At 41.0% G+C, this 27,557-nt stretch overlaps 1 protein-coding gene across 5 annotated transcripts; it reads right to left on the bottom strand.

The window, feature by feature from the left end:
* Positions 1-525: 525 nt before the first annotated feature.
* ppp2r5cb (protein phosphatase 2, regulatory subunit B', gamma b) lies at positions 526-26,060 on the bottom strand. Of its 5 annotated transcripts, none has more exons than XM_070848887.1 (16): positions 25,997-26,060; positions 25,372-25,431; positions 21,525-21,690; positions 10,389-10,588; positions 7,032-7,142; positions 6,859-6,951; positions 6,615-6,745; positions 6,457-6,516; positions 6,143-6,251; positions 5,971-6,024; positions 4,863-5,033; positions 4,636-4,763; positions 4,414-4,515; positions 4,225-4,297; positions 3,320-3,436; positions 526-2,419 (listed from the first exon to the last, which is right to left on the bottom strand). In XM_070848887.1, exons 1-16 carry the CDS (start codon positions 26,021-26,023, stop codon positions 2,285-2,287), a joined length of 1,737 nt encoding a protein of 578 aa, XP_070704988.1. In that variant the 5' UTR covers positions 26,024-26,060; the 3' UTR covers positions 526-2,284. The 5 variants fall into 5 exon arrangements, with proteins under 5 accessions (XP_070704988.1, XP_070704989.1, XP_070704990.1 ...); XM_070848888.1 differs by having other exon boundaries at positions 21,525-21,687; XM_070848889.1 differs by lacking the exon at positions 3,320-3,436.
* Between the last annotated feature and the right edge of the window lie 1,497 nt (positions 26,061-27,557).

Raw genomic sequence — 27,557 nt, 5'->3', positions numbered from 1 at the left:
AGTCGGGGGATGCAGATGACTGAAGGGGTGGAATCACTTTCTTTTCATTGAATCCACTGTAATAGACAGGGCGAAAGGGGATGAGACGTTTGTAAAAGCCTTCGGTGAATGTTGTTCTTCAAGACAAACATGGAGAGAACGGAACGTGACTGCAGTATTATTTACAATTTGCACATTCAGTTGAAACACTGACAAGAGGTTCTGCAGGCAAAGGAAGAATAAAAACCACAACGAAAAGAACTTGCAAGCATCCAGAAGCAGATCAAACAGACGTCCAAATAACGAGCCATACAGGGCAGTTGGTTTTCACTGGAAGGAAGGGTTACAGCCAGTGTGCACGTCTGGGCAGAGGGATTCAAACAATGGTACAAATCTAAAAGTGGGACAGTGGGGGCACAGAATGGAAAAGTCACGATGGGAGGTGATTTCCTCTCCCGCGGAGGCTAGCTCTTATCGACAGGCACCCGGGCGAGGTGACCGCACACACCAAGACAGACAGCATCACGGATTTCAATTCTTTACTAGTTTGTTTTTTCAGTTGTGTTTCTATTTACTTTCAAGTTTAATCAGGAAGTGCTTCATCACTGAAGTGGTTTGGGGCGACCACTCTGCATCTCCGTTCTAGCTCATGACTACAAAATCAACTTTGTAGCTTCGACAAGGCATGTGCTGGAGTCCACGCGGCTGGAGGTGTGCCAAGTACAGACTTGAACGCTTCTGTTTTTTGGAAACCAATGTTACATTTTTTTTATTTTTTTAATGATCTGGCATTTTATTTGATGCTACTACTCGATTCTCTGTTGAGCAAATGTCCCCTTAGACTATAAAAGGCACTGTGAAAAGAAAGGCTTATGTTTGACCTCTTCAAACCAAACCAACCTCATCTATGAAGCAGTCTAATTTCTAACACGTGTTTTTATAAATAAAAGGGTCTTGCTTGAGAAGAGTAGAAAAAGCGATCACTATCAGCACAGTTTCTGCCCCTGTTTGACTTCTCTCAACACACAGCAACATTGTGTAAATCCCAGACGAGCAACTGCATCTCTCTGACCTCTCGTAAGCCTCACATGAATGACAGCGACTTGTACTGAATGCCGATGACCATGTTAAACGCGCTCCTACAATGGCTGGATGTGTATGGGCAACCAAAAATAAATCCCACAATCCCCTCTCTCATGTAACCGGCGCAGCAGGCCGGGCTCAGGCTGGACTCATCCCAAGGACCAATCAAATAGATCGAAACATGTAACAACAAACTGTCTGACCATTGTTTGAGCCGCCGACACACACTGCAACCTGTGTTAACTTATTGCCGACACGATTAAAAGGATCGTTTTTAAGAAAGGAACTAAATTCATGAGAGAAGTTGGCACCAAACTAGGCCTCTACACAGGAACCTCTGTCAGGCCAGCACTGCTTGATCCACAGAACTGTGTTATAACGCTTTTAATCCAGACACACTCCACTGGGAGTCCCAGATGACCCTGTCCTCATTAACAGAATGATCAATGAATCTTCACAGCTGATGGAAAATAAACTAGCGAGCTTCAAACAGAACGGTTATACAGACAGGGTTTTATTCTGAGAAGAGCTCCTAATATACTATGTAGGAAAAAATATAAACAGCTGTCTTGTTTAAATGTTATGAGAAAAATAGCTAATATTAAATATATAGAAACAAGTGACACTTTCTCATCAGCTGATGCATTTTTTTTTTTTTTTTTTAAATTAAACCAAAGAAGTTCTCTGTGGAGGTTACAGTCGGGGGGGGCTCATATTATTTGTACAAGCACCTGACATCTATAAAGAAGAGGCAAGAAGAGAAGACAGCTTACACACAGAACAGAACACCTGAGAGAAATGACCAGAAGGGGGCAGCACAGCACCCCGAAAACACAAGTTGAGAGGACAAGAAAAGAGAAAAAACGAGGGAGGAAAGACAGACGACAATACAGTATCTTGGGTGAGGTTCAGGGTGCGGTGCGTGTCGTGGTCGCGTGGCTCAGTCCAGCATCACAGACATCTCTGCTGGACAGCAACCAGGTGGGTAAAAGACGAAGGAGTATCGGTAGGGACCGAACACCGCTTGTCCCAAAAAGCTGAACCAGGGTGAGATGTGCGGCTTGAGACATTTTCTGTGTCAGGTGGAGCTGGGGCTGTTCAGTTCTGTGTTGTGCTGGGCTGAGATACCAGAGTTCTGTTGTTGTGCTGGCCTCTGTGGGCCTGTGGTTCCTCTGTGGATGCTGCTGCTGCTGCTGGTTTATGGTGGATCTGTGGTGGTCTCTTAGTGGCCATCGTGCGTTGTCAGCATTTCTTCGGCTCTTCGGTGCAACTCTAGGGCTGTGACAGTGCAGATGTCCCTGGGGAGTTCTGATTTCCTCCGCATCAGTGGGCGCTCTTTACGCTGATCTTTTTGGATCTGGAAGCATTGAGACAGAGAAGGATCAGTAAAATTCAGTACTAATACCTGCTCCGACCCTGCTTCACAGTCATTTAATTTCTCTTCAACAGGTTGTCTGCAAAGGTGAACAGAGCGTGACATCTCCGTCTGAAATTCAATCCAGACCAAAAAAGAACATCCTTCTTCTCAAGCAACCTGCTCTCACACTTTGAACAAGTAAATAACAACAGAGCGATTCAGTCTGACCTGAGTGCCTCACTATGGCTGCACATCCAAAGCAAATGTGTCTATGAGAAGTAAATAAATGCATGGCATGGTGGATACAGCACGAGCATGAACAAGCTTCATGATGTAATGTGAAACGGTAAAAAAAAAAAAAATGCATACGAGCACGACCACTTACAGGCAAACCAATTACTCTGAAGCAAAGATTTTAGTTCTTAAATTCTCCCAGTTTGTTCCCTGTTCCACTTGGAAGCTGGATGACAGTTGGGATGATGCTTGAAATTATTTATGGGACAGAGCGAAGGGGGCAGTTTTTCTTTTACCTAAACTGGCCTCACATTTTAGCTGTGGCTCAAGTTGTTAATTCAACTTTGTGTCCAATCATATGTATCAGCTAAATGCAGTCAAGCCTCATTGGATTCAATTTGAGCGTACACACATCCTGCATAGTATAAACATACCTAAATATAAAGATAAAAATTGGCTCACAATAAGGCCAATAAATAATAAAGAACGATAAAGCACATATTTTAGTGGGAAAACATGATGAATAAGCAGCTCAACCAGTCTATTAAATCGTAGCTTTAATGCGCTTTCATGGGTGTAAATCGAGTCTATTGTACATTACACAGCACCTGCCCCACACAGACACTCTACACTCAACTATACGAACACACACACTCTGTTCCTGACCTGTGTGGCTTCCTCCTCTACTGTTTTCTTTAGCATGTTGACATCGTCTAGCAGCGGCCCATCTGTCTCCATGTCCATCGGACTGCCTGAGCCTATTGAGTCGACGTACATCAGAAACTGCACAAGAGGAGGAGCAGTTAAAAAAAGGCACCACGCCATTGATAGAATTTTTCTAGTGTGTGCTCAATTATTCAGGCTTTTGACTTTAACCCCCGTGTCTAGACCACAAGCGTATCAGAGGCGTTTTTTACTCGCATGTCCCATGCAACAGATACGCTCTCGTTTTAATGCATGCAGCTGTCTGCTCTGGCTCGGCGCAGGCTCGCGTCTCACGGGCGTAACAGCAACCTGGGGCGTTCATTTATGCTTCAGGTCTAGTTTTTCCAACAATTCACACATAAATGCGAGGTTGATGCCACATAGAAAGGAACTGAATAAATATAGTTTGCAACTTTTTGCTTTTTTTCCCCTATATTCTTTGTCATTCAAACTTCATGAGTTTGCTGCAATTTATTATTATTGCTGTTTATTCATTGATTCTGTATTGTGTAATCCTCATCTTACTTTGTACAGCACTGCTAACACACAGGGTTAATCTTTCGTTTTCATATTCTGACTCATTGTGGGCACTCAATGACCTTTTCTCTACTGCAAACTTGAACACATGGAGTCTGTACTTCTTCCCCAACTCTGCTCTTTGGCTACACTGGTGCACAGCGCATGCTCAAAGGTTGTGATTGGATCATTTAAGCACTTCTGCTTCCACTTCTACTAGGCATTTATTGTAATCACACATGATCGTCCATCACACGTTAAACTGTAGTCTGAGGCAATGCTGAAACACTTCATCAGCATGTAAGGTGTCTGCAGTAAATAAATCACTAGGTTAAATCCTCTTTTCTCACCTGTGGGTTTGACTTTGCAAGATTCTCAATCTTCAGCCACGCTTCTTCTCTCTCTTTCCATTTTGCTTTCTCTCTGAGACAAACACAACAGACAATCTTTAAACACTGCATCAAAAGGAAGAAATGACTCAAGGATGCACTGACGTCACAAATCTGTAATTTTTGTGGTTCCATTTACTTGTGACCTACTTGCTTTTCTCTGCCCTGAACTGTTGGGTGCAGTCATCAAACAGCTTCTGGTTCATCTCCATGAAGAGTTTCAGAGCGTTGTAGATCAACCCGTGGATCGTCCTGCAGACAGACAAAGATCACCACGGGTCACTTGATTTATGCACTTCGTTTCATCACAACCCATCATCAGGCTGAGGAACACTGAGACAGACACAAGGGGAAGCCTGAGCTGTGACTAACTTGTTCCAGTGGGTCTTGGAGTTGCGGTAGAGAGCTGGGAACATGATGGGCAGGATCTTGGCTGCGTTGTCACTGATCAGGCTCATGATGTACTCATTGTTCCAGTAGTACAGAGCTCGCTCTGCCACCTAACAACACATCCATTTAAAACAGGGTTACATATGTTAAGTGTACACGTGTGTAGCACACTCTATCACATTAAAAGTGTACTGGAATAAACGTCAGACCTGAAAGTGTGGGCTGGACACACACTTGGCCAACTGTCGGAAGAGGGGCTCCATGACTTTGACAAACTCCGAAGGTTCAATGACGTCCAGGATCTCCTCCAGTTCATTGAGGAACATCACTTCTTTTGGACTGTGAGTCTTTGGCCAATACTTTAACAAAGCCATCACCGTCTGCGTACAAAAAACAACAGGCTCTTTAACGAAGAGGAAGAATGTACCGACAGCTGAACTGTTGGGGCTTCACATGAACTTTTCCACTGGTGACACTGGTCCTACCAACTTTCTCAGCTGGTTGCACCAGCACATGATTTGGTTTTAACTAATGACCTTTCATGCCAATGAACAGTTTTTAAATTTGCATATCATAGTTTTGCAGTGATGTAAAGACAGACAGTGGTACATTTTCTTTTCATCTGAGTCAAAACCTCTTGTTGACTCTCCCTCCCCACCAGCCTCTAAAATAATCAGCTACAGGCCACTTCATTTCTGAAACACGGTAACAGCTACATGGATTGTTCCATGAAATTCTTCGCAGCCACGTACGTGCACATCACGCGCTGTGCGTAGGCACAAAGTGCCAACGTGGGCACCAATGATAATGATTATCATGCACTCACATTATACCACCATGTCAAATTTTAACTTGCATTCACGCACAAAAAAGGTTGCATATGCGAGGTCGCAGCCTGGAGCCCTGTCTGTACAACTAATCATCTGTTGATGCAGCACTACAGAAGCTTTGTTTGTATATCATTGCATTTGTCGTCTGGGATCAAGGACATTTAAGTCCACTAAATCAGACTAATTTTGTTTTCTTGTCTCTTGGACTGAAGCCTGTGTGACTTCAGTCCAAGAGACTTTTTTATCTTCTTATAAAATAATTTTAATTAATTTCCTCTGCTCTTTAGTAAAATTATAATATAATCCAATCAGGCAATCCTGAAGACACAATAAAGACGCATAATAAGGAAATATCAAAAACTAGACGTTTGGCAATGGAGTCCATCGGTTCATACAGGCATTAACTAATCTTGAACAGACAGGATGTTGAAGGATAACTCGATCTACAATATCAATGACAAAACAGAGTTAACAAATCATATCTTACCGGTTCTGTGAGGGTGCTATCCTTCTCTAAGAACTGTACCACACAGTAGGCCAGCTAAGGCAGAGAGAGCACATAATGTTACCACTTCTAACAAAACTGCAGTACTGTAAACACAGATTTTATATGGCAGAGAAGAGCATAGCACAAACTTTAAGATGAACACAGTGCTTACCTGTGGGTGATAAACACTAAGAGACTTCACTTTGTGTAAAGGCAGCAGAACTTTTAGCAAGAATATCTTGTGCTCTTCTTTCAACGGTAATGCAAATCCATTGATTATGCTGTCAGGAGAAAAAAAAAATTAGAAAAATAAGTGCTAGTTCTTCTTAAGACCCTGATGGAGTGAGAGATAAGATGATGGCTATGCAGATACATCAATATGAATGTGCCAATTTTTTTAACCACTGAAAATTGTTCCTAGAGATAAAACAAAAACAAGCACTATTCCGAAGCATCTCATGGGTGCACCTCTCAAAAACATCTTACCTGCCTAATATTTCCAGTAATTCTGCTATTCCATTATGATGTTCAGTCTCATAAATGAACCTGAAAAACAGCACAGTGATGCATCATGGCAATACACTTAACACATCACAAACACAACACAAATGTCACTAATGTGCCTGATTCAGCTACCCACTCACCTATAAAATATGTTATTAATCTGTTTCCTAATGTACGCTCGCAGGCCCAGGAACTTGCCATAGATGCGATGAAGAGTGGTCTTTAGAAAATCCCTTTCCCTGGGGTCTTCACTGTCAAACAGGTCTAAGAGCTGTGCACAAAAAAAGGTTGCTGAGATACTGAGAGCAGAGATACTGAGAGCAAATCCAACTGAAAATCAAACACAAAGGTCTGTGAAAAGAAAAAAACACTGTAAGTGCTCACCTGCATTACAAACCTCTGGTCAATATACTTTTTGGCTATGTTTGGTTGAAAGTCAGGAGACTCTAAGAACCGTAGGAAGAATTCATAGACAAGCTGTGGAAAGACGAGCAAAGGTTAAAAGAAAAGTAACAGTGAATAAGCCAGACTTTGTCGTGAGTGTGTGTGCTGTGTACCTGTAGATGTGGCCATGCAGCCTCTAGCGTGGGCTCATCTTCCTCTGGGTCAAACTCAGCACCTGTGGGGTTGGATGATGGCGGCAACGTCCTAAACATATTCACAGAGAACTGGGGAGAAAAAACAGAAATGTAGGTCAGCGCAACAATTCTCAATGCAATTACAGTGCATTATGCGCAGACTCAGTCAACACAGGACTCGTGATGTTTCAAATACAGACATAGATATCAAATACAGACTATCAGCTTATCTTACGATACAAAACATACAAAGTTATTAAAAATGGAATCACAGGACAACAGCAGGAACAGTCAGATTCTCTTCAAACCGGTAGAAGAGCAGAAGAAGAAGACAGGAAAGAGCAAAATATTTGACTACACTTACTGTGATTTAACATGCAGATTGTGATATATCTTTCAGTCAAGCACAGAATCTGATATCAAATAACATTAAGTGTGGAGCTTGCTTTACTGTTTAAAGCCAGTGAAGTCTAAATTAAATTCAATCCTTAAATAAACCTTAAAATGTAGGTTCCAGTTGTTGCTTGGCTCACTTAAAAATTAATAACAAATAACAAGGAAGAAAAATATGTCAAACTTAAGTCTGGTAATTGTTCTTGTTTATAAGTGCTGGTGGACAGATTATATCAGTGACCTGAAGAGGAAATGGTCTCTACAGAAACCGCATGCACACAATGGAAGCGGTGGACATTGACCTTTTCACCATTTATGCAGGATGCTCAACAGGTGACGGAGCATCATTGGTGTGTGTTTTGATAAACACCTCTTTTTACCCACAATGTACACTGACATATAATTGGCTTTTATACTGCATTTAGCGTTCTGTTTAACCAAGGTGAAAAACAGGTGCTATAGCCAAACCCCAGTGAGCATTAGCTCTAGTTAAGTTCGTCTACCTGTCCGATGACTGAATGTGTGCTTCTAAAATGCATTTGACAGCTGACAAAATGAACCAGATGGTGGAATTCAGAAAACAATCAGCAACAGTATTTGACAAGACAACAGGGTTGTTCACAGACCGTTACATATTCCTCAATATATCCCATAACAATTTATCAACAGGTTGTTGGGGGAGTTGGCCTATAAGTACTTAAGAGGAAAACAAGCCCATTTGCAACAGCCATACCAAAATGGACTTAAACAGCGAGACTTTTAGCCTATTTTCCTGCACAGACCCCAGTAAAAATACATGTTAAAACAAACGCTGGTACAATCTTACATAGCATCTGTAAATTGATTCATCTTCAGGCTTAATTATTTCAAGTACTCTGAGAAAATAGAGTTATGCTAATAATAGTCGAATAGTATGCTAATCCATCTTCATAATCTGCCTTCAAAGAGATAAATGAGAAAATGTATTGTATTGTATTTTATGAAAAAGAACAGATGAAAATGCATATTGATGGTTGACTATTCCCTCTTGTTCTTGTCTCTGATAGCAGTCTGTTTCGCCGGCAATACAATTCCCCACACTGGGAGGCGTCCATCTATTTTCTCTAATGGTCTATTCTCACTTTGCAGACAGCACACTTAGACAGCCCCTCCAGAGTGCAGTCGACCAGAGGTCAGAACACACTCTCTCTATCCATTCTTAGCAGAAACCATTTCTTACCCCCTCCCCAGAGAATGGGACTAGTAGAACAACTACTGTCATGTCATCCAGAGGTCTGCCAAAATATTGTTCTAAGGCTTGAACACCGCAGCATCAAACATGCCCTGAAAGAACAGGGGCTTGTGGGAGAAAATAATACACACACCCTTAACATAAGAATACACTCTTTATGGCTATAAAGGAGTTTGTCGTGTCAATCTCCATACTTTGATGATGAAAGCCATCGGTGGACTTCAAAGAGTCTTTGTCTTTAAGTGGGCTGGGGAAAGGGCTGCAAGGAATAAGAATATATTTTCATGCTGATTTGGCAGCTCGGTTGCATTTTCTGCTGCTGATCAAATAAAGCCACGACAAGGAGGATCGGAGGTACATTTGCACCTTGATCATCTGCAGTTTACCATGCAGCATTGAGGCAGGGCTTTGATTAACATCAAAGGCTCTTTAATTTGGCTTGGGAAAGCAAACCTGGCATCATGAGCACATCCAGGCCACAACCTCAATGGAACACATTTCTAATAAATATACAGTAGGGGCTCAATGAGGGCTACGCTGACTACAGCCTAAGTGAGTGAACCATTTCAGACCTGCAGAGGTAGAAGCATTTAGGTTTAATGACCTCATATGGGTTAATGTTCTTGGTCATCTTTAGATAAGTACCACTAAACGCCCACTTGAGGGATATAAAAATAAATAGAAAGCTTAATGGTGAACCAATGATTTTACAGGTAACTTTTAAAGTGGCATAGATCTTTGAGTTCAAACTGAGGTCAGGGATGATCATGTGAGTTTCCTTTGACTCAGTGAGGAGCCAAAAAAAAGAAAAAGACTAAATGTGTCTGAAATCGGTATGTATTGCTAGCAGTGGAAACCACAATAGATTCCCCTACCATGCAGCAGAATTAAAGCCCACATGAAAGAGAAAGATGTAGCTTCTTGGCAAAGAGCAGATCCTTATACAGAGGTTAATGGAATATGAAAGCAATAGCTCTATTCAGTCAGGTGGCTCTTCATGGTCACAAGCATTTAGTGATATACAGCTGAGCCTTATTCACAAGAATGCCCCAAAGACCTTTACAGGCAGTGAAAGAAAACCCCTCTGACCTCAGTGAGTCATAACCCTTATACACATAGCAAAGGCATGATATATTCTATGAAGACTAATAACATAAGCTTATTGTATAAACTAGGCTTACACTAGCTGCAGGATAACATCACAAGTTAGAGGTAAGACTATGTTATCCATCAAATGTGGTTATGGCTGCCAATTTACTGATTTAAAGAAGGAGAGGCCTTCATTTGTAGCAAACAGTCATGATTGCTTGTTCTTAATAAATAACTAGTTAATAATTAATTTACTATCTATCTTTTATGTACATCATGATACTATTTGAGATTCAATGATACAACAAAACCCACAAAAATAGCACTCTTTAGCCTCCTGAAAAACATGTTGTGACAATTCACGCAAATACAGCTTTTTGAAAACACACCGCTTCTTATTAAAAGATCTCACATGCAATACAAAATAAAACAGCAATAATCAACTCTTAGTATTGAATCTCATATCTGCTCTGAAGACTTTATTTAGTATTACTTTAAAATAGTAGCAAAAGTACAGCAAACAGTAAGGAATGTTTGATAGCTCAAATATTAATTACTGTTGACTTTGTTTGATGTGAATCTCAATGTCAAACCCAAGTCTGTAATTCAGTCTGTTTACTGACCATGTGGACCACCTCTGGGTAGATGGGTTCTGTGATGACGTTCCTGTTGTGGGTGATGTACTCCACCATCTCGCTCAGCGCCGCCCGCTTCACCTCCTTCCATTTCAGGTCACTCAGGGGGTCCGAAACGAAATCAAAGAGGACGCAGCACTGCCGCAACTTCTGGATGAACAGTTTCTCCTGCTCTGTTGGGGGAACATCTACAAAGACAGAGAAGGAAGGAAGGTGGGAATCAGTAGGTCTGTCATCACCGTGGATAACACTGTCCAAGCCAGATGTTTGAATAAATTAATCCAAAACGAGACAAAATCATACAGGACAAAGGTAAATGTTTGGCATAACATAATGAGTAAACGGTAAACAGTGGCAAAAAAGTTTGGTTTTTTTCTCCACCTCATCCCCTCTCTCGCAGTGGGTGATCCTGTGCACCAAAGCTTAAAGAGTTATTCAGGTTCAATAGAGCTGTAATTTGCTACTTTGGAATTCATGTGGTGACATATAGATCCTTCATTTAAAGACTTCATAAATCAATTATTTAACATTTCAGGGAGTGTCACCACTACATTAATGATGCAGAGGCTCTAAATCTGCTTCCAGGAATACTGAGCCACACCTGTCCGTGTATAATCATTCACATTCAATTTAGTAATCATTACACGTTTTCGTAGCTTCTGCACACTCACTGTAAATGAGCCGATCTCCATTCTGTGCCAGCGAGCACAAACTATCACCAAACCACAGCTGCCACCAATAATAATGATAATAATGATTAGCATAAATCATCCACAACACTCTTGCTCAATATAATGTGCAATCAATTAATCAAGCAATCAAATAAAACGTATTAAGATAAATATAACTAATGCAATGACTCAAATGTTGCACCAGACAGATACATTTTGAGCTCATGTCAAGACAGCAACCCTGCAAAAAAAGAAAAAAAGAAAAAAAGCAAGGCGCACAATTGCTAAGGATTTTTGTTCTGCACTTTGGAACCATTACAAGTCTGCTCCCAGTTGAGGTGCTTAAGGCCATGTAGTGCTGTATGAACAAGTAAAATGATGCTAAATGTGACAAATGCAGGGATTTAAAAATAACTGTCATGTGAGCCATTGGTCTGTTTCTTGTCAGTAATCAGGTAGCAATCAGTTCTGGATCAACTGTTCATGACTTATGGCTTTCTGGGGAGACGGATTGCCCTGAGTAAGTAGTAATGATATATACTCTGCAATGAGACGCTGCAATTTGGAACACTGCTTTCGCTGAGGGAATACTTTACTTTCACAGTGACCAAATGTCAGTAGCTGCCTGTGAGAAATGACAATAGCTTCTCCTGCAAATCATTTAGTTTCAGTAAGTCAGCTTCCCAAGCTAGAAAAAGTAGCCCAAAACCAAACTGAAGTGCAATGCTTAGTGACGTAAAGCAAAATGTCACCTCACAAAATCTCCCTATAGGACAGCATTAATTTGTCCGTCACAGCTTGTGATTTATGAGTCAGTCTCGTCTCCCCATTAACAATCTGCATGTGTACGACGCATCACCATGGTGACCACAGGCAGTGATAGGACTTTGGACCATGGGTGACCACTGCTAATCAAAGATGCATCCAGACTGCTGCTGCCACTGCTGTTACACTGGAATCATATGCGGCTGATTTGCTGTGCCCATCAGCTGCGACCAGGAGACGAGACAGCCAAACCGACCTTTTAAACATGGACAACGACTCAGTATCAGGGAATCAGTAGAATGGTAAACACCAATCAGTCAATACTTCCCAAAACAATTAGGGGTAGAAATTTAATTAAGGTAGAAATGCAGAGGGGATGATGATTTTTGTGTGATGATTTTCACATGCGCTAGCTTTATCGTGGTAACAACAACCACAGAAACACTCAATCGAACCACGAAAGCACATAAAATTAGGAAAAACTGAAATAATAGAAAAAAGGTAGTTAAGCAACTGGTCTTATTATTAACACAGTCATGTTGACTGTTGATATCAGAAACAATCCCAACACGTACATATTTAGATGACAGATTAAGATGGTAATATTTAACGGTTGCAGAAACCTGTACTGACAAGAGATGCACCCATCGATCGACCAGTGACCAGAAGTGGCCAATTAGACATAGCTGATTCTGTGCCACTCAAATGTACATGCATGCGTCACACAATGGTTCACTGATTACTGATTTTGTTCTCGAGCTAGCTTGCTAATTGCTGCACAGATCCTGATGTAATTTCTGCCCTGCTGAAGTGAGGAACAGGAACCAGCCAGCCATGAGCTAGCTAGTTAATGTAAGCGATTAAAAAACACATTAATTCTATGAACCTAGACAATAATAACCAACTTTGTACACAATTGTGCATACATAAATCTCTACATAAAAATCACATACACTCATACAACTTGCATATGTTTACACGTATGGCCTTACTTATTGCGGACTCTTAACACCAACACAATAAGCTGTCTTTTAAAACCATTTACTAGACATCGTGTCCATTATGCAAACTTATCTAGCAGCTGTATGTGTCACGAGGAAGCGGCAAATGCCATTTTCTGTGCATCCCTCTTTTGAATATTGCCTCTATAGCATGCAGGGGCACTGCTACGAACATCAGTTTTGATAGCAATCAAACTGTAATTACTTGGCACTGGTGAAATAAGAAAATATTAAGAAATGCAGTACTGTAGGTTGTGCACACTCCCACACAGGCTTGAACCTGAACCTGAACCTGAACCTGACACGGGCTGCCCGAACAGACAGACTTTCTCTACACCTCTACGTTTCTGAGTCACAGTAGCACAGCTGGTATTCAATACACAACATGAAATGCAGCTACCCGTTTATGTGACTGTGAATATTTTCTATTCTGTAGTCCATATGTTAATTAATCGAACCAAAAATACTTGAGAATTATAATTACTGCTGAGGTGGACGACAAGGTGACATACGACTTGTTCTTCAGTACTCTGAAACAAGGAGTCAAGCCAACTGAATACAAAACACGCTGAGTCTATATTCAGACACACTGTAGAGTAGCAACAAGTCTCTAAGTAGCCTTGCAGTAACATCATACTTCATTCTCTCCATCCAAACTTCTGGCCACAAACAGGATCTAATCGACCACATCAAAAGGTCAAACAGCTGACAATTAGCTTCACCCCTGAACTATGGCTACCACATCCCCATTTATATAAGCCACAGCTGAGAATATTCCTTTGTTCTGTCTTCCTTTCCAACAAGCTGTAATGTTAAACTGTGAAGAATCAATATAAGGTTTTTGGGGAAAACTTGCAAGGACTGTCTTCCTTCGTCTGTGCTCTCTCTCTAGCAGATACATCACCTACAAAAAGTACTTATCCTATATCTGACATTGGAAAAGACATGACATTAATCTCAAAGTGCAAACAAATCTCTTCAGGTTTATGTAAATCCAAAATCATCACTTTGACGCCTAAAAGTTTTTAGAAGTCTTAAAAGCTTTTTTCAGTTCAGTAGAGATCATTTGTTCATAATCAAAGTGCAACATGTGATTTTAGGTTTGACTCATCGCTACCTGGAGAGTCTGTGCCTGTTACTAACGAGCAAAAACATGGGCCCACAAATTAGCTCCTCATCTCATCAACCCCTGAGTGCCAAGAGGTGCTACCAGCTCCTGTTACACAACAGCACTAGGGTTTCTGAACAGGCCTGAAATATTAAGAGACATGCTGAGCAACGGCAGACTTCACACACAGGCCTCTCTGCGTGGATGGGCAAATAACCTTTACTCTTCTAAAGACTCCAGTGTGCAACACAGGAAACCTGTCATGGACACAAATTGCTCCCAAATAGAGATCGCTCACCAACTTGTGAATATATAATGCACTGATTAATGAACTGGCACCAGTGGCAAATACTTTGTACACATTCTGAGATGATGTGAACATAATTTAGGACTGATGACTATGTGCTATTGTATGGCTACAATTATCCCGATGCTCTTACATACCATGAGGCCATTTCAAACCCCTCACAAGTCATAACATGAGACCGACATCTCATCGACAGTAGCGTGTGTGTGTAATAATAGGTTGGATGTTAAATGTCAAAAGTTACTGGAGAAACAGACGCGGCAGAAGTTGATTGAAAATGTATGATAACATTAGCCTTGAATTTGTTATTCTAAAAAAAAACTTATTCAGAGGTACTCCTGGCATTACTCTAAAGTTATTTTCTGCTTCCCTCGCCCAACACTTGTTGAAGGTCCCAGCTTCAAGCTTATGTGGTTGGGCAGTAACTCAGAAGCCTGCTGGAAATTCAACAACAAGCATAGCATGTCAATGTACACGTGTGACAGCTGACACCCGTAAACAATACAATACAGACGCACGCACTGACAACAAGCTTTGACCCGACTTCCTATGACATCAGCAGTCTTGATGGGGGATGGGAGAGTCAAAACTAGCACTCCGTCTCACTCTCTTGCCCTCCCTCCCTGGCTCGAGCTAAGCAATGCAATGTCTTGGCAAAACCCTTCCTCGTTGACACACAAACACAATCCCCCGCTTCCTCTTCCAAAAATACTCACACCACCAACGCTAAGGATAAAAATGCTCTCTCTTGCAGAAACTTTTAGTAAAAGTCATCTGACACAAATATTTTCTTCTGCAAAATCCAAGGTAGCAGCTGCAGTTGCTAAATGGCAACAACATTCTTGCCCATCTCCCCTTGAAACACACAAACATAGACCAGCAGAGGAGGCAAATTTCCTATTCTCACCTCTAAAATGCATGAGGGCCACAGGCTGGAAAGGCCCATTAGAACTCGGTGCATCCAGAACCATCCCACTGGCAGCTCTAGTACATGCCAACATCAGTGAGCTGAGGCAGGAGACGGGGGAGAAGAGGGCAGCCCAGGCTAAGGCGAGGAGCCAGCCTCCATTTTAGCACGAACACTCGGAGCAGAAAATGAAGCTCCCCTGCTGCTGGAGGGAACCAGCTAGTTAGTGATGTCATAGCTCACTGCAGCCACCCAGTTGGCTGGCTGCAATCACATGGGCTGGCTGTCAGAATAAATGAACATGAGAGAAGGGATTGGCTGGTGGGCTGAGGGGAAAGGGGTGGAACTGTTACTGTGATTGGAGGGAGAGCAGCTACATCTGTCAAGAGTTTTAAAACACAAACTACAGATCTGCCATCGGTTAATCTACTTTTTTTCTATTTAAATACAAGAATAAGGAGAAGAAATGCACATTCCAATCCAATATCTAGACTGCAGTGAATCAAAGGAAGGGTAAAGTAGACGCTACTCATTATTCACAGCAAAACACCAAACAACAAACCCCAAAACCACAACCAACATAACAAATGATAATACTCAAGTCCAGCGCAAAAAGTTCAATATATCTATTAAAAATAACATGAAAACACAAGCATGCACACCACAGGGCATCAACTATAACCTTTGGTTTGTACAAGACAAGAGACTATCCAATGCTGTTTTCTACATAAAAGGCCTTTTTTGTAAGTACTGTCTTTGTGTGTACCGACTTTGTGTGTGAGTGCGTGTGTGTGGGGGAGTTTTTGCATGACAGATGGCTCTCCAGGACCACAGCCTGAGCCCAGGTGTATCTGACAGAGAAACAGGAAGGCAGGAAGTCTCGATGTGAGCAACACAGGATGTGCATATGTACTGAGCAGCACTCTGTCTGTCTCAGCAGCACTGGGAAAAAAAAAACCCTGCACTGTAGAGCTGTGTGGAAACAGAGCAAATGTACAGTGTCCCAGCCAGTCAAATCATACTCGCACTCTAAATGTAATTAAACAATCACTTCAAATATGTGCCATGTAGTAATATCATTTGCCTCCTAATAAGGTTGTAAAAAGGTTGATTTCTAATGTGCATCCACCCATTGCACAATCATGACATACACTATCATCAGTCCCCATGGGTCCGGTGTATCGAATTATGCCGTCAGGATCGTGGGCATACATACACACCATAATAGTAAGTGATGTCCTTTGCATCCACTAACTAAGTGCCATGCAAAACTATGCAAATGCAATGCGAGGGGTGTTCTTTGCAGAGAAAGAGAACATACAGTCCAATTTTTTTAATTTTCTAATGTTTGCTGCAATATCACACATTCTAGGAGGAGCACTGTATGAAAAATAAGAGGTGAGAATTTACTTCAGAAAAAGTCGTTTCCTGTGCAATCTGAATTTTCTTTCCCTATGAAGATTAGCATTTAATAATCAGACCTGTACCAACAACAATGACTGATGCTCGTGATAGTCAGTGTTGGACAAGATTATATAAGGTGACATACAAACAACTAAATTAATAACTTGCATGCTTATGTTTCCTCCATTTACTATTTCTGTGTGATATGCAAGCACTTCAAAGACATGCTTTGTTGCATATAGAAAGTCTAATTCATATCAGTTCTTTTACATGCCAAAAAAGCAAGCCTCTAAATTATCATTTGTTACTAATACTGTTTCTGTTGTTAAATTTTGTATTGTGAACTTTTTATTGTGGCATTATGGTACCATGAGTTTCTGTGTGCATGAGTGGTGATTCTAACTGTGTTGCAGAGTCCTCCAGGCTCTGATTGTTTTTGCAAACACCAGCCAAAGGAGCCTGATTTTCCTCCCAGATTACCTGTCTCATGTACCACTGCCAAGATACAGCGAGACTTTCAGCAAATATGACAAAAAGCTATTTTCATTAAAGTTGCCTGCTGTAGTCCAGTTGTCTATCTGTCAGCAATATCTGAAACCTTGAAAGTCTTAAACTAGGCCACAGTGCAAAAAAATGTGAATGAATACATCCCCAGCATAATGATCTTGTCACCAAACACAATTTAGCAGTGCGACAGAACTCTAACATCATGTCTGCCTGGTCCTAATATGTATAACTCTCAGTATTTAAGTAGCAGGGTCTAGTCTGAGCATATAAAGGGCTCTTTCTTGCCATTTGGTTGCCTAGTCATGGGGCAATGTCCCATCAGAAGATCTGTTGTTCTGACCAAGACAACGCTAAACACACCCACTTGTTACAAATACTCTCCAAATGCTCCTTTGGCACATGCATTCATTAGGCTGTTTGCTGTATCTGTGCCATTTCTGGCAGCAGAAGGAGAGTGAACTTGTGAGCAGCAGGACAGCCTAAAATACACAGCTGAGTGGTTCATTTACAGGTCTGCTGATCTTCAATGTCATGGTCCTCTGTATTAAGCACTTCTGATTCTAATCTGTTTGGAGAGAAAGACCAATCAAAACAGCTGAGGCTCTCAACAGTAAGTGAACTTAATTTTCCCCTTAAGCAGCTTTCAATTATAGAAACACAGCCGTATCAGAGTCCTGGATCAATTTTCATTTATCTGCGTACTCCAAGTGATCTATTCAAATTAGAGTTGTCATGTTCGTTATAGCTGTGTGGAATTATTTTCACATAAAAACTGAAAACGTTAAGGGACAAACTGCTCAGATGCTTGGCGGCAATTACATTTGGAGTATTACTGTGGGACACAGCTGATCACTAATGTTGTACATGCCAAGTGGAAATTCCTATGCAGCATGACTGTAAACTGAATACACGAAATGGAAAGCAACATAAGCATCAATACTACAACTCTGTTACATAACTAACAAACGTTTCCTTTTGCACTTAATGAGAACTATCTTTTTCAAGTACCACTGAAAACATGACAAAATACCAAATTGCTACCGTTATTGTGGGATGTAAAAAATGAAACCATGTACATAATGAAAAACTGTTTTTTTAATTTCTTATTCTGAAACAGAAATCAGATATTTTTCCACTGTTGGTCTGGCAATGAACACTCTGTTATTGATTATATGGTTGAAAATATGCCCACTGAGAAAGGCCACTAACAATAATGATCCTCCTGATCACAATAAAAAAAAAAAACCTTGTTGCTACCCTGTAAATGAGCAGAGCATAGGCTGTGGTTTTGGAAATGTTAGCTCAATATGATAAATGTCCTCACATGGCCACAGATCATATCGATAACCAATAGTTGACTATAATAATCTAATCACCATGTGATCATAATCTGATCTAATTAAATCTCCTGAAACAGAAAGGTCCAATCATTGAAAATATCTCTTCCTGATTCCTGACTATAGAATAAGAAGACGACTAATGTATCCTACATTTTCATTTCCCACAAAATCATAGGCTAAGCAATTTACAGCCATGTTGACAACACAATAGTTGATCAGCGGGCAAACAGAACAGAGAAGAATGCTTGGATCTCGCCTGTCAGGCATTTCCACAGTGCTTACTCAAACATCCAAGACACTGACCGCCGTCACTCATCAGCGCTTCTACTGCAGTTTGCCTTCAGTTATCTTGACAACGAAAAATAAATCTATAACAGTGAAGGCACTGAAGTCAAGTTTCATTGCGATGATATTGGCCATAACCGTCAGTGCCTGCCCATGTGCTCTAAGAACCATATAGATCGACAGCTTTTGCTTTGAGGCCTCTTCATCCATTTCTGAGACACAAGGAACAACCACAGGCAATGTTGTGAGAGCTCAATGTCTGCCTGCACATCATCTCCCTCCTAACTTGTATATTGCCTTGCATCAACTACTATGGTAGAGTGAATCAATTTGTGAATCTGATATGCAAATTTAGGGTTATATACTTATAGAGGAGCTTCCCTGTTTAAACAACAGTTAATATATAATTGCCAGATGCTCACCTTCCTACATACTACAGAGCTCTTTGTACCATTGAAATTACACTAAGATCCCTGCAATCTTAGCTAATATCCTCTAATAAAGGAGTACATTACAAACTAGATTGACAAAATTGTGTACTCAGTAAATGGATTAAATGATTATTCTATTTTATCCAATTACTTTAGGATAAATATGTGCCGTTCCAGACTTTTGTAGATTTTATTATGTGACTATGTTACTTGGCATGTAGAACTTTAACACAGACAATGTGCCTTTATCTGCAAAAACACTTAAACTCGTTGATTAGAATCAGTGGTTTTGTTTGTTTTGCATGGCTCAAATGTCAGGGGTAAGGTAAATCACATTACAGTCCTGACAATTGAATTGTTTGTTCAAGTTAACCAACTTTACAGTAAATCAAATATGATAATCTAACCAGCAGATGGCGACAAACCCTATGAGACAGATGCTTGGTGTAGGATAGGTCCAGGTCTAAAAGAGAACACATACAGAGGCAGCAACTGTTGTTGTTCTGTGCTTTTTGGCAAGTGTGTTTACACATGAAACAAGACCATAATGAAATAAACAGGCCCCCGTAGAGCGTTTATCTTCTGTTTATAAGCTGCAGTCAGACAGATCTCTGGCAAATATTTATCCAAAACACACATTTCTTGTTTTGTGTACTTTGGTAGAGCATTATAAAAACAAGCTCTCCAAGTCAGGTCTTCAACAGGAAGAATTCTAATTACTGTGCTACTAGAAGCAAATGCCTGAACGCTGGGCAGTTTTAAAGGTTCGTGCTACGGTTTTGGGGCAAGCTCATGGGAAAGGCCTGATTCTGGTCAGGGTTTCCAGTCTCGCCTCAGCCTTGTGGCTCTGCGGGACGAGCTCTCGGACATGTGTTTCCATCAGGAGGTGGTGAACATGCCTGGAGAGAAAACAGGCCGAGCAAGGAGCATGTTTGGACAGGACAAGTGATAACATCTACCAGGCCACTGTGGGATAATGTTTTGCAGAAAGTTATCAGAGCTTTCATTGGGGTGTGGGAAGTGAGCAGCCTTTATCAGAAATTAAGTTATGCTTATTGGTTTCTTGACACAGTGCAAAGGTAATGGCTAACCAAGATAAAAGTATGGGTAGAATTTATGGCCAAATCAACTCCTTTGTGTGTCCATTAATTCTAATCTTACAGAGAAGACTGAATGGTGAACAAATGGCATACAATAAAACAACAGCTGCTGTGCCTTTGGTTTTAGTCACAGATAGCAATTCTACTTTGTCCTATCAGCTAAGCCTTCCAAAGGGGGAAATAGCATTTGTAAATTATCCCTGAAGAGGAATGCTGCCTTTGCTCTGGTGTGCTGTAGTGAGGTGCTCACAGTAAGTAAGGTATTCAGACAGGAAAAAAGTAAAGACACTCCTTTTTAAATGATGAATAAATCATATTAAGTCAATTTTCTCAGCTGGTATCTTAGGTTTATAGAGTTGGTATATCTAAAGTCCTGATGTACACCATCATTTTCAGTTTGCATATCATAAAATTATAAGATTGCGCACAACATGCAGTGCTGCAAGTCTATAATTAGTTTTGAAGTGCTGAGAAAGAGCAGCAGACCACATTGTCGTGTGTATTCATGCATTCATACACAGAAACATGTGTAGATACTATGCCCTGCAGGCTACCCTCAACTCGTTGCTTTTCCATCTGGTGCTATCCTGGCACTGAGGTTAGATGTCAAAGTAAATATCGATAAATCTCTGCAAAGATCTACCAATTTCTCTTCTGTAAGGGGAGGAAGAGATGAGGAATAGAGGTATAGCTGCCAGGCATTGTTGGTCACTGGCAACATCCTGAAACACAAGGACCACGGAATTAAAGCTTTATCTCTGGATTACCACTAAATATAGACGCTTGGGTTAAATCCAGCGCAAAGTCCATGCCATGTACGTCCTCTGTTTCCATGTATTGCGTAATGTCGTGCTCAGCTTGGTATTAAAAATGACGGTGATGCTGCAGGGGATGTTCATAGATAATTCAGTGTGGAAAGAGTGAGTAAATAACTGAGTGTGTTCAGAACTGAGTGTGCACCTGTAAGTATGCATGCCTCTGAGGCCTGCACTTATCGGTGTCAAGATTACAGGCATTCCTAAGAAATCCTAAAGGAAAATTCGGCTCTATGTATAGCTATTGGGTGATTTCCTGCGAGTTGAAATCAGGCTTCAAACATTTTAAACTTTTTTTTTGGCACACAAAAAAAGCAGTTTGTCTACAGCAACACAGCCAAGTGCAAAACCTCCCAGCCGGGCAACTGAAGCTCTGCTACACGCACTTATATGTGCATGTGAGGACCACCAAACCTGCAGCACTGGGTAGTTAGTTCGTTTTGTGATTAGATGACAGGATTTAGTAACTGTACCAGTAAATACCTTTGAAAGCCGGCAGTTTCTGCAGCTCCCTGTTGTTGCTCAGGCTGAAGCGAGAGGAGCTCTGCCTCTTGTCCTTTTTGACAGGTGTCTGGGACCCAGGCTGTTTCCCCTTTAGCAGCTGGGTGGTGGGAGGAGCGCTATTGCTGGCCTTCCTGTTAGAGCTCTGCTGAAACAAGACGAAAAACCCACATTAGTGACAGCGAGGTAGAACAAGCATATGGTGCGCAGACTAGAAAAGAGAGTGCAAATACTTCTTTAGGAATCCAACAAAAACATGCACACAAGTAGCCACTAGTAGAGCTGACTGACTGCCATACGCTAGGTAGGACTTTTTCAACTACGTGTCATCAATTACTTAACAAAAAGTGTCTTCTATTATATTACTGAGGTCATAAACTACATTATTTATATCCATCTGTCAAGACAGAAGTACAGACAGAAAAACAGTAAGACAGACAGAGTACTTCACATTGTGGGTTTTTTAATCCATACAGCAGTGTCCCATGAGCCTTTTAAAAACCCAGACAGAAGGGTTTGTTCGGGTGGGCATATATGGGAACAATTGAATTTTGTCACGGCTGGACCAACCTGCCTGCTGGGAGCCATTCATCAACACGCACCTGATGGCACAGAGCTTACTTCACCAGATGAAGCGACGGAGCCGTGTCAGTCTGAGTCACAGGGGAATTATTAAATTCGTTTAAGACACAGCTGAAGTTGGCCACAGTCTGCAGCACTACATGACAGGAGCTCAGGAGCTGGGCCACTAGCAAGCTGTCTAGTAAAGAGGGAAATAAATCTGAGCTGGCCTCTATGAACAAGATTACAAATTCATGTAGTACAAAAACAGGAATGAACTCTTGTGAACAACTTCCCAGTAGAAACATCTGTTATCTATGATTTTATAATTTCATATTTTGAGTATACCTCCTCACTGATATGGTTGTTCCCAAGACAAAAGTAAATGAAGCCTTCCTAAATATTATAAACATTCCCTTCAGTCTCACACACTTCTGGTGGCCAAGCATATGGTACAAAGGGAAGGGCCGGGGGAACAACAACAGCTTGCAGCCCAGCTATTTCAATTTGACACAAGGTTGGTCCAGTTGTAACTCTGATACATGGCAGCTGACACACAACAGCAATCACGTTTGGATACAGATAGGAGGCTGTAACCACACTTTCAGACACAAAATGAATTCAGAAGGCTGGCAGTGGAAGAGCATATTTATATCTAAATTCCTCAGAACTAATTGGTATTAAGACGACGTGTAGAAAATGTGTTTTTAACAATATATTAAAGTGGCATTTAATAGGAAGCAGATAAACTCATTGAGCCTCATAAACTGACAAGCATCCATTTATTTAACAATGAACTGGACAGTGCACTAGCAGCCAGTAAAATACAAACAGGTGGTGAACAGCCCTCAAATTATGAATATTAGATGTCAAGAGTAGGACCACCGTTTGCTTTTCAAACTGAGCAAACAGATGCCAGCTGTCATGCCAGCCCTGAAATGAGGGCATCAATATTTCTAACTTCCCATGAAAAACCAAAGCCTCGAGTTGTTTGAAGAAATAAGGAAGGTGAAATCTACCCATTATGGTTCAGTGATGTTTGGATTGGTAATTACAGAGGTCATAGAGGAAGTTTGACTTAAATCTGTTGTTTGTTAGGAGATGCATTTTATCTTGCAATAGAGAAACAGCATGAAATCACACTGTGCACCTGGACCAACGCAATGTTTAACAGTCTGTAATGTGGGCTGGAGCTACCCCCTATGGCCTTTCCAGATGTGACCCAATCCAGATGTAAATGATAAAATTCATGGTCAGACCATGTTAACATTTTTCACCATTTCAATATACACCTTGACAGAAATGTTGATTGATACATTAGCTTAGAATATAAATGCTTTCCTGCAACCTTATAAATAATTCCAGATTTAAGAAGCTTATAGAAAGCTGTTTTTGTCGAGTTTGTGACGGAGGTGTTGATTCACTTCTGAGGTCACCAGTAACGCACCACTCCTGTCTTTCCATTTCAGTGACTTAAAGGCCTTGTTCAGGCTGGCAGCCCAAATCGGTTTATTGGCATAACCAGATTGTATCCACATTGATTTTAGAAAGCCGGGGCAGCTAAAAAAAACAAAAAACAAACAAACATATGAAATGCTTGTTTTGACTTTTACATATGAGACTCACTCTGGACACTCTGGCGGCTCAAATCCGATTTCTAAGTGACTTTTATGTAGCTCACAATCCAACACACAAGGATACAAGGATGACGTAAAATCCAGACTGACAGACGTGCATCAGCAGAATCCCCACTGCTACTAATACAGCGTTATGGAGGACGACACAGAACACAGGAGTTCTGCACTGTTTTCAGGCCGAGACGCTGCAGACTTATTCTCATGTTTCAGCGTCAGGAGGCTGTGTCCCCACTCAACGTGGATACTAACACTTAAAGTATTGCCCATGCATATAGGCTGGTGATTTCTGGACCCAAAATTCCAATATGATCACTTAAAACTAACAGTGCAGAAAGTTTGTCTTAAAAATCTGATTTAATAAACAAAGCCAAAAACCACCAATCCTTTTTGCCAGCTCAGTTTGTTCACGAAACTATTTTCCTTGCCACGTTATACACGTTTATATACATTTTCTTTAGTAATTGTACATCGTGGCAGTATTTGATGGGATTTGGAAAGTACATAAATAATGAATCAAAGCTTACCATTTTTTAAGTATGGCATGACTGGTGTGCAGGCCAAACAGTGGTGAAACCTTAGTGAACCCTACTGATTGGCTGGTGCCCTAAACTGATGTCATCTACGAACAATTTCGCACCAGGTTATCAACAAACAGCTCCATGAGTCACAAGAGGGGCAACTGTGATCCAAGTCCAACTCAGTCCTGTCAATGAAAGCTCTATTCACGAACAGAAAGGCTCACAGCACATTAAGTCCATCGACAAGATTCTGATTTAAAAGAGTTCAGTCACAATTCTCACCTTGTCTCAACCTGACTCACATTAAATATCATCATTCGAGCAAAGCTTGATGACTTTTATATCACAAAAAGCTGTGATCTATGTGTCACAAACCCACATTTCATTGTGAAAAAACAAGAATTCTGATGCCACTTGCATATTTTCAAAGAAACATGGCACCTAAATCAAGCAAGCTTTTCTTCTTCCACTCCACAAGAGGTTTTCTATCCTCCAAGTGAGAGCCTCCTTTACTACATAACAGTTGCACCATCTCCCTCCCTGACACTTTAGAGCAGGCAGGGCCGAGCACTTAACAACAGAGGTGAGGGCCCACTCAGGGCTCGCTGTTTGGGTAAGTGGAAAACCATCGGGGTTAGTCGCAGTAACAAGGGCACAACAGCCTAAAAAAAAAAAAACTATCAACACCACTAATGACAGTTACACAATATAAGCTCTGTAAATAGTGTTGAGCTGCATTATTTTGCAAAGGTACTTCAGACATGGAAGCCACCCCTGGTACTATTTATAAACTGTGATTCACATTGAAGACATAACAATGTTTTTATAGCAGTTCTTTCAGATATGAAATATCATGTCTCGCAAAGTCTTTTCTCCCTAATTTTTTTCTATATTGCTGAAGAGTGGTTCTTAGAATAGTTTACTGATTTGAGGGCATGATCATGCAGATCAGAATCACTGCAAAGGACACAGCAATGGACAATGATAAGGCAGGGGTTGAGCTTATTGATCCATTATGTCACTGATAATGCAGTCCATTTTCAAATGGTGACTATGTAATAGCACTGACGTCTGAAAGGGAAGTTTCAAGTACAGTGTCCTGGGTTAGCCTACCTCATGCTCTGAATTCTCTTGTCCTCCACTCTTGCCCACTTTGCCAGACTTAGTGGACTCCTGAAAGAAAAAGTTCAAACGCTTGAGCCGACCTGGCATTAGCAGACAAGTAGGTGGACAAAATCAGTAGGCAGCCCATCAATGAATGCCGAAGAATCCTGGCTAACCTAAATATAGCATGCCTGCCCACCCAGCCTCACACTCCTGGTGTAATACACTAGTAAGTCTGCTGCTAGCTAGCAAACGTTACTTCAGAGTAACTAGCTTTCTCACGACCCCGGTTTACAGCTGAAAAATACATATAAAGTACTTACACTTACACCGAAAAACGCACACACTTTGTCTGTGAATTCATATGCACTCAAAGTGAACTAACATCTCTCACTTCAACATAACGGCGCTTAATTTAAATAAGGCAGCACAGCGTACCAAGTGCTAACATATTTGCAGGATAGCGGCTAGCTGGTAATGATTGCTGGTTGGCTAACGTTAATGTGATGGGACACTGCGCTGATTGCTAAATGTCTACTTTCAAAACCGGTTAATCCATAAATACAGAGAAAGGCGCCTCATGCAAAGTTTGCTCTCCCGACAGTCATAACCTGGTGGCGAATGTGAAACTCACCTTGTCTTTTTTCGTTTTATTCGGCATAATTGTAGAAGCGTAGCCGCCCTTGCTCCCCTCTCGGATACTCCACAATCAGAACCTTGACAACTCTCAGGGCACCTCACTGCAAGGCGGTTCAGCCCGTCCTCGCCCGCTGATTGGCTGCCGCCTGTCAGCTGACTCCAACGGCGCACAGTGACAAGCTGAGGGTTGGGAAAGCAGCGGGAGCCCCCTGCCGGTGACAGGCAGCCATTACAGCGCCATGCCCTGCTTCGTGCTGCCCTGGCAAGGTGTTCAAGGTGTGTTTCAAATAATCACTTTTTTTTTAGACAATTAAATGCAAATGTCTCATTCCCCCACCTGTAGAAGCCATAGAGGCTTTATGGCAAGTGTCCCTGAACTTTTCATTTTGCTTGACAGCATAAGAACAATTCTTTTTATTTTATTTTTCCTTATTCGCATTTCTTCCTTCTATACATTTATTTCGGCTCCTGGTATCTGTATGTCATGAATTCAGTTTTTAAATGAGGAAGGTCTTTACCATTTTATTTCTGTAGTTAGTAATGTGTGTTAACTGCAACGACCACATTCTCATGTTTCATACATACACACTAGCTAATTCAACTGCAAAAAATGTGCAGCTTAAAAAAAAAAATGTTAGATTTGTTGTTATTTTTTACACTTTATATTCATGTTTCTTGACTTTACAGTACTTGCTAATCTTTTTATTTTCTCTCATTATCTATATCTATATTATTGTTATGCACCAGAATAACAGGACAAACTGCTGAAATGTGAAGATCTGCTCTCCAATAAACATGTTTATTACTGTGATAGCTGAGGTTGTTCTTTTCAGTTACTAAATGTCTCACATTCTTCAAAAGCACGTTTAGCTAATGTACTAACTTAACTGTCTTTACCTTATTTCTGGTTGGTAAAGCATCTCTATGTCACAGTTTTTTTAACAGCTTTGTAGAACCTTCTCTGAACACAGCAGCTTACATCCTCAGTGTTGCCTTACTGCCATCTACTGGAATGTTAATGTCACATATAAAGTCTACTTTCCCCACAAATCATATTCATCAACTCCAATTTCCCTCTAAACCCAATCGTTTTCTCTTGTTTCAGTCAGTGGGTGAATATCGTCTTCATAACGGGCCTTCACTTCACACACTGACATGTCAGATTAGGAAAAGCACAGGTTTAAATAATAGAATGAATTGTGCCTCGATCCTTCTATTGTGCAAGTTGTCTCGCTGTGACACTACCGTGACTTAGTGGGACACCTGAATAACAGAGTGTGTTTTACTTCATATGACAACCTAAAAAGTCTGTTGTTTAAGGTCTAGGATGCTGTAAAGTGACTAAGACCTGTAATCTTGACGTTACCGCCTCTTTCTGTTGCTCACCTTCTCATCTCTTTCCTGTGGTGAATGTGAATCAGGTTTGTCTCAGTATTATTGTCATTCTTGTATTATCCCTTCACAGGCCAGTGTTAATCCTGTTAGGATGATCTTATGGGTTACTGTGAGACAATGTCCTTGAAAGAAACCGCTCCTCCTCTCCAGGTGATCGTCTT

This window comes from Pempheris klunzingeri, chromosome 18 (genome assembly GCF_042242105.1).
Source record: "Pempheris klunzingeri isolate RE-2024b chromosome 18, fPemKlu1.hap1, whole genome shotgun sequence".
Lineage (NCBI taxonomy): Eukaryota > Metazoa > Chordata > Actinopteri > Acropomatiformes > Pempheridae > Pempheris > Pempheris klunzingeri.
This window is presented reverse-complemented; position numbering and strand designations above follow the sequence as displayed.

Bases quoted from the DNA above. Each gene is read 5' to 3' on its own strand.
- ppp2r5cb (XM_070848887.1), bottom strand. From the start codon at position 26,023: ATGCCGAATAAAACGAAAAAAGACAAG. The intron at 6,746-6,858 runs GTGAGCACTTAC...TTTTGTGCACAG, and splicing joins ACCAGAGGTTTGTAATGCAG to CTCTTAGACCTGTTTGACAG. The intron at 6,252-6,456 runs GTAAGATGTTTT...TTCTCCTGACAG, and splicing joins TTACTGGAAATATTAGGCAG to CATAATCAATGGATTTGCAT.